This window comes from Lithobates pipiens, unplaced genomic scaffold (assembly GCF_037356315.1).
Source record: "Lithobates pipiens isolate NorthernLeopardFrog02 unplaced genomic scaffold, aLitPip1_a1.2 Scaffold_8, whole genome shotgun sequence".
In the NCBI taxonomy this organism is placed as follows: Eukaryota; Metazoa; Chordata; class Amphibia; order Anura; family Ranidae; genus Lithobates; species Lithobates pipiens.
Window position 1 is genome coordinate 506684775 of NW_027507903.1, and position 12746 is coordinate 506697520.

General features: G+C 40.7%; 1 protein-coding gene across 2 annotated transcripts in view; it reads left to right on the forward strand.

Annotated features, from left to right (window-relative positions):
- Positions 1 to 11662, forward strand: part of BICD1 (BICD cargo adaptor 1) — a 320755-nt gene extending 309093 nt beyond the window's left edge. Inside the window, exons 8-9 of one of the 2 annotated variants that reach the window (XM_077469309.1) lie at positions 5335 to 5407; positions 11210 to 11662. In XM_077469309.1, the coding sequence (XP_077325435.1) occupies positions 5335 to 5379 (45 nt within the window). In that variant the 3' untranslated portion in view covers positions 5380 to 5407; positions 11210 to 11662. The remainder of the gene's footprint in view (positions 1 to 5334; positions 5408 to 11209) is intronic. The other variant, XM_077469311.1, reaches the window with a different exon arrangement.
- Positions 11663 to 12746: the final 1084 nt, after the last annotated feature.

A 12746-nucleotide genomic window follows, 5' to 3' on the forward strand; every position in this document is an offset into this window, starting at 1 on the left:
TGGCCCCACGGGGTTGCTACGTGTTACAGCATCCACACAATTCACCCTGCTGCCAGATATCCATTAGACACATTTCTCAGACAATGAACAGTCTCTTGCTTGTTTTTTTTTATGTTTTTATTAGGGGATTGAACTTGGTTAGGGAAAATGGATATGAGATGCCCATAGGATGAATTAGTACTTTCTGGAATAAAAGTAACTGCGTCACACTTCTCAGCAGAACAAGATGGCTGACCCTAAACTTGACAGACTTTTACCTCAGAACATTTCTTCCAGCTCACTTCCTCCAGCATGCTACTTCACTGTCCAATTTTAGTAATCTTGTCACACCATCAGGATATGACTAGGCCTCAGTCTGAATAAGTCCCAGTGTCTTTACTTGATGGCCCTTTGTAGCCCGGGGCCTGCAGTACCACTTTGGGGTAGCAACCAATTTACTTGAGAAGAATAAATGTAGATGGACTACTGATCCCAGCAAGTCTGACATGCAAATCCTGCCCGCTCTCCTGGCTGCAGCAACTTGACACAAACTCCCGCAGTCTCTCCCTCTGTCTCTACATCCATCTCCCCTGGTATGTCTCTTCCAGATCATTCCACTGTGCTTTCCACTCACTGACACCTGCCCTGGATCCTTCCTGAATGACTTTATTCTGGACGTGCAGACCAACTGTCTCCTCCAGCCCCTGCTCCAGGACACCTCTCCCTCCCAGCTCCCGGCCTGAGGTACACCCCCCCCCCCAGAAAGGGGTTTCTCTCAGACATGACAGTCTAACACTCCATCATCCAGTTCACCCAGCCGACAACTCCTCATCCCAGCAGGCTGACCATGGGTATAAGTAGGAGGCCTGCCAATCCTAGTTGGGGATTGGTCAGAGCTCCTCACATGCACCCCATGTCACCCCAGCTCTCTGCCCTGACCCTTTTCCAGAATATTCTCCCTGTAAACAGAGGAGGCGCCCAAAAGCTGAAGTACATGTCAGTCACCTACTGCTATACTAAACCACTCCCCAGCCCCCAGATCAAAACAAACAAGCCTAGCTCACAGCATAGGCCTGTCTAAATTTACCTGCGCTGGCAGCTTACACAAAAACCCTACACAAGCACCTACCTATCTAAGGTAGAGGGTGCTACACAAGCAATTGTGCTGCAAGTTGGAAAATGACTTGCTAAGCAACTGCTAGACCTGCCAGGCTTCACAAGTGTGTTGCACAATTGCAGCAAGTCCACATTACATGACTCCAGATCAACTTTGTTTGCAATGATTCTGCAAGTCTACTGCAAGTTCTGGATCAGTTATGTTGTGCAATAGTCATCCCACCACATGGGGTCACTGTGGCTGAATTTTCATGCTGTAGACTTGCAGAAATCTTGCTGTAGACTCACTACTGGGAAAATGTGCAGCAAGTTAATATGTTTTTAATTCAACACTGATACAAATTTGTGGAAAAGTTATCCTAGCAATCTGGATAGCAATAACTACGCAATACTATAAATAACAGGATACATTTTAAAAGCACAATATTAGTATATGATATGATTTTAAAGAACGTCCAAACGTTTTTTTTGTTTCCGATAGAATGAGGAAGGAATAGACCCTCTCTCAAGTTTTTATTGCTTTCCAAGGCTCCATTACAGAGATTTGCCCTCACTTGTCCTGTGCCAATAGTTTTTACCAGAAAGAAAGTAAAGTAGTGGGTTTAAGCCTTCCTCTACTTTACTAATCAAAAAAAGGTTTCTGTGTTGCTGTTAGAAATTTACACTCACTTCCTGTCTGGGACAGGAAGTGAGGGGAATGCTAGTACCGAGTCCATCTGGCCTTTCTGACTTATCGTATGCAGTTTACAGATAAATCAGAATTTGATGTGTCTATTGTAATAGTGTAGCAGTGCAGAATCTATGTCCAGGATGGGTATGTTTGTATATAAATGCTGCATTGCTACATATGCTATATTTATAACAGTGATGTGTACCATGCTGTAACTGAAATGGATCCATAATATATAATTTTTTTTCAGATAGTGTCCAGCCCTTTTTATATTGTATACCTAAGTGCCTCCCATCGACACTTTTTAATTCCTGTTTGTAAAATAATAAAAAAAATAAATGTAACTACAATAATTTATACAGTATATTAGAAATGAATCCTAAATGTACATTTTGGTGTTGCTATTGTCTCTTTCTCTATATGTCTTCCCTCCATTGACTTCTGTATTTTGTATGTACTGTATATCTTCCTCTCTCTCTCATGTGCAACTTCATTTGAAAAGCTGAAAATACTGGTTGCTTGGCTGTCATGCAAATCCTCTTCTTCACTGCATAGTGGGACGCTGTACCCAGTACAAGTGTGCAGCTGTACAAATCATGACTTCTGCACAGTTTTTTGGTCATTAATTCACTGGGTGTTCAGTTAAAGCAGTGGTTCTCAACTCCTGTCCTAGGGGCCCACTAACAGGCCAGATTTTAAGTATTACCTTGGGGAGATGCAAAATAGAATATTGTAATCACAGAGCAGCAAATACCTGTGATGTATTTCAGTTATATTGCAAACCTGGCCTGTTAGTGGGTCCTGAGGCAGGAGTTGAGAACCACTGAATTAAAGGCTTGCATTTACTCCAGAGAACCTGTGTTCAGTTTGGACAACCAATCATGAGCGGAACAATTCAAGTGTATCTAAAGCCAATTTGTTAAAGGGGTTGTAAAGGTTCGTTTTTTATTTTCTAAATATGTTCCTCTAAGCTAGTGCATTGTTGGTTCACTTACCTTTTCCTTCGATTTCCCTTATAAATGTTTTTTTTCTTTGTTTTCTTTGTCTGAATTTCTCACTTCCTGTTCCTCCTCAGTAAGCTGTTCAGTAAGCTGTTCTGGCTGACTAACCACCAGCTGGGATGATGGTGAGAAGTTTACTGAGGAGAAACAGGAAGTGAGATATTCAGACAAAGAAAAAAAACATTTAGAAGGGAAATCGAAGGAAAAGGTAAGTGAACCAACAATGCACTAGCTTAGAGGAACCTATGTAGAAAATAAAAACGAACCTTTACAACCCCTTTAAAATTCTGAACATATTACAACAGAAAGCGAGAAGAAATCTCTCCAGGAAATCTGTGACAGATGACACTTTAGCAATTGTCCCCATTGGAAGGTTTAGTTGGCCTAATGAAGAATAGGTTCTTTTAGTAAACCAGCCTCAGTAAGAGCTGAAGTTGGAGGATTAGCTTGACAGCCTGATGTCTAGTATTTTAATAAAGGGATTGGTAAACTCATTTATATATTTCCTTAAATGTGAACAAATGGCATGCTTTCCATTTTATTGTGTATTTGTAAGCAGTTGTCACTTGCCCATTCTAACCTCTCTAATGCCATCTGCTGGTAATCCCAAAGTACTGCACTTCATACAAAGTACATAGTTAACTGAAAAACTATAACCCCTGTTCACAAATAAACCACTCTATATGTTTGCAAACAGGGTATAAAAGTGATGATAAATGTGCTCCAGTAGCTTTACATATCAAATGCAACTATTTACTTTTTAAATGACAATTTCATGAATATATAATATATATATATATATATATATATATATATATATATATATATATATATATATATAATGTGATATGCGAACAGAGCCTTATGCTTCCTTTGAAAGGAATGCTAATTGTAACTCAGAAAGTATTGAAGCCACAGGATTGATGTGATAACCCAGCAACTAGCATTTTCAGAAAAGGTCAGCGATTGCAGCCGCCGTGGAAAAACATGATCCCGTGCCCTTGGGGCTGTGCCTGCACTGCAGGTTTTAATAGCTACATGGGTAGAGAAAAAATAGGTTTACTTACCTGATCCTCTGCTACCACATCAGACGGCGCATCCCCATGATCCGAAAGTGGACTATCCCTTGTGCTCCTCATGTCTAGAGAAGGTCTTTATGGCAGTTCCTATAGTTCTATCATGAAAGGTTCACTTTAAAGTTAAATTATGGGGTTGATTTACTAAAACTGGAGAGTACAAAATTTTGGCGCAGCTGTGCATGGTAGCCAATCAGCTTCTAACTTCAGTTTGTTCAACTAAGCTGTGACAAAACCTGGAAGCTGATTGGTTCCTATGCAGAGCTGCACCAGATTTTGCATGCTCCAGTTTTAGTAAATCAACACCATTGCATCTTTTCTGTAAGGAGTTCAGTTTGCCATCCTTGCTAATCTTTCAGATATTATAGATTAGCTCTTGGTCATTTTTGTTCCAGGAAATTTTTATTTTTACACTTGACCAACTTTACCAAATATGCCATTTTTCTGTATGATGTAGATCAACTTCAGCAGCTACACAATTTTCTAATAGTACTTTAACCCCCCTGGCGCTATTCCCGAGTCTGGCTATTTGCGGCCCTATTATCCCGCTAGCGGCCGAGTAAGGGTTAAAAACCACCACAAAGCACCTCTGCAGAGGCGATTTGCTGGCAGTATAGCTGCGGTGCCCCATTGATTTTAATGGGCAGGAGAGGTGGAGGAGCGGTATTCACACCCTTCCTTCACCGCTCCAAAGATGCTGTTAGCAGGACTTTTTTTTACCATCCTGCCAGCGCACTGCCCCAGTGTAAGAGCCCTCAGGGCTTTCACACTGGAGACAAAGCAGTGGCTGTTTCAATTCAGTTTGCAATGGCTATTGTTATCGCAATAGCGCCTGCAAAACAACCCAATGTGAAAAGGGTCTAAAGCCGAACTGAGCTGTCAGTTTAAATCTGCTAAATACATTCCAGGTGCATAAAAACAGAAGGTGTTCAATGACTTGCAGATCATTTTCTTAACAAAGTAGCCAACGTAAGAATAGCCTGTCCCCTGCCAGAATGCTATACAGAAAAACCTCTGCTCTGTGTGGAAGCAGTGGTCCCTCTGAAGAGGTTTGACACACCACCACTGAATCAGAGATAGATCTCTTCAATCAGAAGGGAGATTTGCTGGTTGGAGAAATCCAGCTCTGATGCAGGTTGGGGGGAGGAGTCACGGGGGGGAGCAAAGGCCCTTCTTGCTGACAGGTAATAGGCTTTTCTACTCAGGCTGTGGCTGTTTTCTAAATACAACCAACTTTTAGATAGCTTTTGTTTTGATGTACCAGGAATGTATTTATCTGATTTAAATAGAAAGTTAAATTAAACATGAAATAATCTGAAAGTGGTTAAATGTTACATATATTTTCTCCTTGGTCTCTGCAGAAACATGTTTTCCTTATGTTGCTTTAACATGTCTTATAACACTTGTGTACTGCAGTGTCCTCCTCTTTTCTATGTAACCATGGATTGTGATATCTCTTTGTACATATGTCTAATTTATCAGTTTCTTGTAGATTGTCAGCAGCCTGCTGCCTCATCGCCACAATTTTCACAACTAACTCAACGGCTAGACTGTCTGACCGCCAGGTAACGTGCAACTAACCCTTACCGCCGTGCCTATTTTAAAACTTGCTTGCTGCATGCAGAGTCTGTTTTTAGGCTAACTTCTCTACTGTCCTCTGTTCCTCCAAAAACAGTATACAGACTACTAACAAGTTTAATCCATGTAAAAAGTTTTGCCTTAATATAAACTAGTCTACATGGATTAGACAAATCCAACAAAATTTTATAAATTGTACAAGAATTAGAAAAATGTAAATTGTATATATTATTATTATATAGGACTAATAATAATATTATTATTATATAGGACTTATATAGCGCCGACAGTTTGCGCAGCACTTAAATGTTTACTGCTTTACAGGTAAATCGGATGTAAACAACCAGTAAAAATAAATAAATTTGGGCCTCTGCTAAGCGCCTGAAAACCGCCTCCCATTCCCTGCAGTATGACTTTTTACACTGAGGCTGCGCGCTTGCCGGACATTACCATAAGTCCAGCAAGCAGTATCTTTGGGTTGGGTTGGGAGTGCTGTATTTAGCGCTCCCAAAACGCCCTGCCCATTGCAATGAATGGGCAATGCTTCCAAAGCGCCTTAAAAGCGTTTGGAAAGTGCTGAAAAATGGGAGTTTTTAACCTTTTTTTGGGGTTAAAATCGCCCCACTATTGGCTAAAAAGCGTTGCAAAAAGTGCAGATAAAACACAGCTGAAACACTGCTAAAATGAGCGGCCCTTTAGCGCTAACGACGGGAGCTGTCAGTGTGAAAGGAGTCTAAGTGTAAGTTCATCCCAGAATAGAATTGTGCCAAAAATGTACACTGAGCTGCACATGTGCGGCTCACTGTTCACTCTGAAAGGCATGGAGAAAAAGACAGAAGGGACTTAATCTGGCTATAGACTGTTTGAATCTCGGCCAGTTCAGCATGAACTGGAAAAGATTCAAACCATGTATGAGCAGGCTAAATGTACCAAGCTGATCGATCAATGAACTTGGGCACAACCAGCCTGCTGGATTTTACACGTGATATATTATATCACTGTTATATGTTATATGTTATATGGCTGTTATAGCCACTAGCAATAATCACTGCTTTCTCCAGGTGGGGACAGTGACCCCCGCCCCCTGCTGGGAATAAAGAATGGCTCGGCGGAAGGGATTCCCCTATCAACACTGTCTCTCTTGATGGGGGAATTGAGCAGGAAAGAAATGCGCTCCATGTATGGCCGACCCAACAGGGTCGATTTACTAAAGATTAATAGGCTGTTTACTTTGAAAGGAATTAGCACTTTGCAAGTGAATTTTCCCTGAGCTTGGTTAACAAGGCGACTTTCATCATCCAAGCACATTCAAGTAAAAATGCTGTTTTATTTTTCTGTTTCCTTGCATGTGATTGGGTATTCTTTGCAAAGTGAATTTTTTATAAATTTGTTAAGAAAAAATGAAAAATGAGCAGCCTATTTGCTTTTAGTAAATCAACCCCACAGAGTGGCTTCTGTTATAAAAAGCCTACCTGTCAGAATTTTTTTTTAAAAAAGGGCTTAATTCCCCTTTAAAGAAACTCACCTGAAATTATTTTTCTACAAAATCAAAATCATCATATTAAATGCTGCCAGGTGTGTGGGATTCCCGTTTCCCCAGGTGGACTGTGGTTCCTCCCACCACCTGCGACAATACTACTGTGCTCTGTAATGATGACACCTGGCAGATGGGCGTATAACATATTATTTTCATTTTGGATAGACCAGGACAGCTTTTGTGTTTGTCTCTATTTCATTTTCATTGTATAGACAGGAAGTAGGGGGATTTTCTATCATTGTTTATCCTGTCTGATGTCCATCAAATAAAAAGGAAATATGGAACTTTTCTTCTACTTCCTATTTTGTCCAACACCCATCAAACAGACATATTGGGGTGATTTGCAAAGGATAACTTAGACTGTTCACTTTGCAAGGGAGTTTGCCCAAGAGCTTATTGAATGTGGTGAAATTTTGCTTTGTAAAGATTACCCAATCACGTGAATGGACAGTAAGAGTAAGTTTTCTGCTTGCATATGATTGGATGAGTGAAGTCAGCAGAGCTTCAATTCTTTCAATAAGCTCTGGGGCAACGTCCCTTGTAAAGTACAAATTCACTTTGAATGTGGACAGCCTATTTGCCTTTTGTAAACCAACCCCAGTGTATACATCTTATGAGGAGAACAGTTGAAATTGTTTGTATTCCTTTTTTTTTTTTATTCTTTTGATCAGAAATATTTATAGATTTTAGGTCGTTTGGCCCAGTGGTGCCCAGGTATTTGCTGCTGTGTTTGGTTTATTGTTGGTATTTATGATGATTATCATATTGTTATCTTTTTTGCTGGGGAATATTTTACATAAATGCTACAACTGCATTGAAATGAAGAAACATTTCCCAAATTGTCTGATCAGTTCCCTTATGATATTTAAAGTCTAAACTAAAGGCTCGTACACACGATCCGAAAATCGTACGAAAAATACCGCTTTCAAAGCAGTCATACGATAATCGGATCGTTAGTACAGAGGTTTCGAAAGCAGTTCACGACAGTTCATCCGATATTATCCGATCGGACAACCATGAAAATTTTTCTCGTACTATACCAGATTGTAAGATTTTCATTTAATCAGTACAGTTGTCGTTTCAAAAATACAATACAAATACATTAGGGCACATTACATCACTTCTGATTTTTTTATTCTGTCGTACAAGAATTTTCGTAACTTTAGTAAACTCTTCATGTTTGATATGCAACTAGCATGCAAAAAAAAAAAAAAAACAGAGGATCTGTTGTCTGATTTTCGGATTGTGTGTACAGGGCTTAGCCACTTACGAACCGCCTGCTGTCGTTATACGTCGGAACTTTGAAGAGGGAATTTGTTATTATGGCAGCAGCTAGCTACCGTAACCTTGTTATCCTCTTCAGATAAAAGTGGTCTCTGCGGCGGATTCGCCAAAATCACTTTTATGGCCAGCGGGAGGACTCCGATGCCCTACGCCGCTTACTAGAGCTGCCGGCAGGAGGCGATCAGGTCTGCTCTCCTGTTAGGTATGGAGACGAGTGAGGGGAAGATGGCCCCCATCCGTCTCCATACAATTGCAGGGTGAAAGCGACGTCAAAATGTCACTTCTGCCCACAGCTCTTAAAGAGACATTTTTATTTATTTATTTATTTATTTACTTTTTTTTTTCCCATTATAATGTAAATATAAGATCTGGGGTCTTTTTGACCCCAGATCTCATATTCAAGGGGTCCTGTCATGCTTTTTTTCTATTACAAGGGATGTTTAAATTAGTTGTAATAAGAATAAAAGTGACACTTTTTTTTTTAAAGAACAGTGTAAAAATTAAAAAATAAAAGGTAAAATAAATAAGAAAAAAAAATGTAAACGTGCCCTGTCCCGCTGAGCTCACGCGCATAGGCGAACGCATACGTGAGCTGCGAACGCATACGTGAGCTGCGATCACATATGAAAATGAGTAGTACGGCTTCTATGAATGGAGGAAGTGGGTTAAAAAGCAGGCATAGACGGCACTCTTGTCACAGGTCCATTGGCTCTAATAATCGTTTCTGCACTGCTTGCAATATGCATTCTCCTCCCTCCCTTCTTCCAGCAGATAGTGATTGTTAAGATTTTCAGACAATAAAAAAAGTGAGCAGACGTGTCTTTCGTATGAGAAGATTATGCAATATGCTGTGTAAAGTATTTAATAATGATCCGCATAGCAGGGCAATATTTACACTTTTTAAAACGGTTTTGGATCTGAACAAGGAATGTAGATTACAAACATTTTAGTCTTGCAAAGATAAGTTTTGACATATAAATAACAGCATCTGGCTCACATCTATTCTTTCCAATATCTGTGGTTAACATGGACTGCTGTGTATTTTCGGTTATATGGCTCCCTCTAGTGGAAAATACAGAAGCAGCAACAGAGAATAATTTTTAAAGCTCAGCTCTAGGAAACTTGAAAATTCTCCCTTCCAGTGGGGCTGTGCCCACACTGCAGGGGTAAGCTGCTTGTTTAGGGGGCATGGAAAAATAGATTTACTTGCCCGATCCTTCATTCTCTAAACTGCTAGACTGGTCTCTGCTGTGTTTTTCCCCCCACGCTGCCGTTGTCTTTGGTTCTGACATCGTCAAGACCAGTGTAGAGTCCATAGCATCCTGTATTGGAATTGGAACCTCTGCAATAATAGCAAGCATTTCCACACCAAAACATGCAGCACCCTGATCCTAAAACCAGAAGAAAGCCACCTTTATTATAACAAATTAGACATAGTTGTTTTTTCCATGAACAGATACTAATGATGGCTTACATTAAAGTTAAGAATAATATGAAAACCCTTGAGTAGTTGTTAAATTTAATTAAATCAATAAATTAAGTAATGTATTTTAAATATGGCTAGTATAAATGGCTGTATATTGGCTTCCTCTAAACAGTGATTCTCAACCAGGGTTCCTCCAAAGGTTGCTAGGGGTTCCTTCAGCTTTGGGCAATTTCTGCCTCTCAGATAAGTTCCCACTGACACCATTGATCTTTTTAGCTATCTGTATTCTTCCCAATGACTACATAGTGTAAGGACCATTCTTCCCACTGACCATCACACTAGTATATCATGAGTTGTAGATTTCTAAAATTTAGCAGGGGTTCCACGAGACCGGAGAACTATTTCAAGGGTTCCTCTGTGTTGAAAAGGTTGAGATATGCTGCTCTAAACCCCTGCTCAGTGATATGAGTGAGTCATTCTGTGATAGAAATGCTGTAAACGTTTCATGGAGTGGGGGATAGCACACCCAAAATGATCTGCTTACGTAGGTCCCAAAGGCAAATACCTAGAGGTAGATTTTGTTAATCAACCATATGAAATATGAAATGAAATTTGTTTGTGTGTGACTAGATTTATAGAGGTATCCAACCCAATGGCAGTTGGTTATTTGGCGTTATAAGAGAAAACATAATTTAGTAAAGTCCATCTGATATGGGTAAAGCTTGTATTTGAGGTTTACTGAACTCCAGGCAGATAAAAAAAATACCTATGAATGCAGTGTACTTATTAAAAAATAATTAAATACATTTTTGATTTTGACATAATGCAGCCCATCTACAGCAGCACTAAGACTGGGAAAGAGAGGAGTGGTACTGGGGAAAATCAAGTGCCCTCCATTTACATGTAATAATAAAAAAAACTCATCCGTGTATTGCTGCTCCTTCACTGTACATTTGCTGGCTGGGGGCAGGAAGGTGACCTAGCTGCCCCAGATAGCAAGCAACTGTGCTGCAAGTTTGAAAATGACTTGCTAAGCTATTGGTAGACTTGCCAGGCTTCACAAGTTTGTTGCACAGTTACAGCAAGTCCACATTACATGACTCCAGATCAACTTTCTTTGCAAACATTCTGCAAGTTGTGGTTCAGTTATGTTATGCAATAGTCATCCCACCACAGGGGTCACTGTGGCTGAATTTGGAAAAGTGTCAGCTAGAACTTGTGCGTCAAGTGCTCTGCAAGTGTACAATTCGCCAGGGAAAATGTGCAGCAAGTTAACAAACTTACAATTCAACACTGTCACAAATTTGTGGAAAGTTATCCTTGCTATCTGGGAATAGAAAAACATCTGATCACCTGCCCAGTTGTCCAATACAGTAGGGCTGGATGGATATAAATATAATTACCTTGGGGAATAGGAGAGCTTACATTTCCATATACAGTATGTATTTAACTGTTTGCCTGGAGTTCAGCCCTAATAGATGTTGGTTGTCAAAAGTGTTTTTTTAGGTTATTAAAGGTGTATATCTTTTTTTCATCTTCCAGTCCTAATCTAGCACTCCAAGAAGGGAAAGAACATTCCAGTTCACAGTATGCCACCCTCAACTGTCTTTCCAAAATCCCGCCAGATCCATAGACTTCAGCGGAGATGCTATAACAGGACTATCTGAAGAAGACATCGCTAGACAGGCGGTCAGCTCTGGAGGCGTCCGTGCCGCAGAAAATGTGGACACTTAACACCTCAATATGCAGAGACCTGGTTTATACCAAGAAAAGAAAAGCACAGAAAACTGGGAATCTGAAAATCGGCTGATGAGAGAACAATATTTTGGCACCTTCACGTCAGATGCTGGCCATATGGGAAAAATCCAAGATGGTACCCTCTATGTTACGAACCTGCGTGTTATGGGATGCTGAAAACCAATAAATGGAGCCGCATTAGTACTTACCTAACTTAACTTAGGCCATTCATAAGATTATATTGTGTTTTTATTGTCATTGAGAGCATGCTATTTATTTTTTTAAATATTATTTTGCACCTTTTTTGCTGTGTCCTAAATACTGAAAGAAAGACCTGTTCATTGGGTTTCTCTGTTAGGGCCGGTTCACACTGCGGCGCGAGGCGAGGCGACACGGCTCGCCTCGCCTCGCTCCCGCAAGTTGTCCCCATTGAGTACAATGGAACCGTTCTGAGAGGAGCGACTCGAGTCGCTCCGACTCAGAAAAAAGGTTCCTGTACTACTTCGGGGCGACTTCGGGGGCGACTTGCATTGACTTCTATGCAGAAGTCCTCTGCAAGTCGCCGCTGACCCCCCCTGCAAGTCGCGGCGAGGAAGTCGGAGACGCCTCGCCGCGGCTCGCAGTGTGAACCGGCCCTAAGGCTGGGGGGTTAAGGCACATTTTTTAGGTAACAACAGATTAGCCAAATTGGGCAAAGTACCACAGCTGTGCAGAGTATGCAGGGATGGAGTTATAAAGCAGAGTTATAATGGGGTTGATTTACTAAAGGCAAATAGACTGTTGCACCGTAGCTTTGTAAATGAGGCAATCTTCACTTTGCAAAGAATACCCAATCACACGCAAGGAAAATGTAAAAAAAAACAGCATTTTAGCTTGCACATGATTGGATGATGGAAGTCAGCAGAGCTTCTGCTCATTTACTAAACTTTGGAGCAACTGCACTTGCAGAGTGCACAGTCTATTTGCCATTAGTAAATCAACCCCAAAGTGTTTGGGTGGCCAAACACAGAATTTGACTCTGCCACTGTCTCTGCGGCCACACAAAAATGTGGGGTAAGCCACCCCTAGTAGGTAGTGGTACAGACTCAGCAGTAAAAACTCAAAAGAGATTGTTATCCTTCCCTATCCTGCAATATTATAAACAAAGACTTGGCTGAAGTTGGGCTTTAAAGCTGAACTCCAACTTTCTGTTCAGTCCTGCATAGTTATACAGGCCCCTCTTCTGTACTGAAATTTCTTACTCTGATTTCACTGCACACTGTGAGTTTCTCACAATGTACATTAGAAGCTGCAGAAAGTCAGAGAAAGCTTTCCTTATTCCCAGGCTAGAGGATTTCCAGTA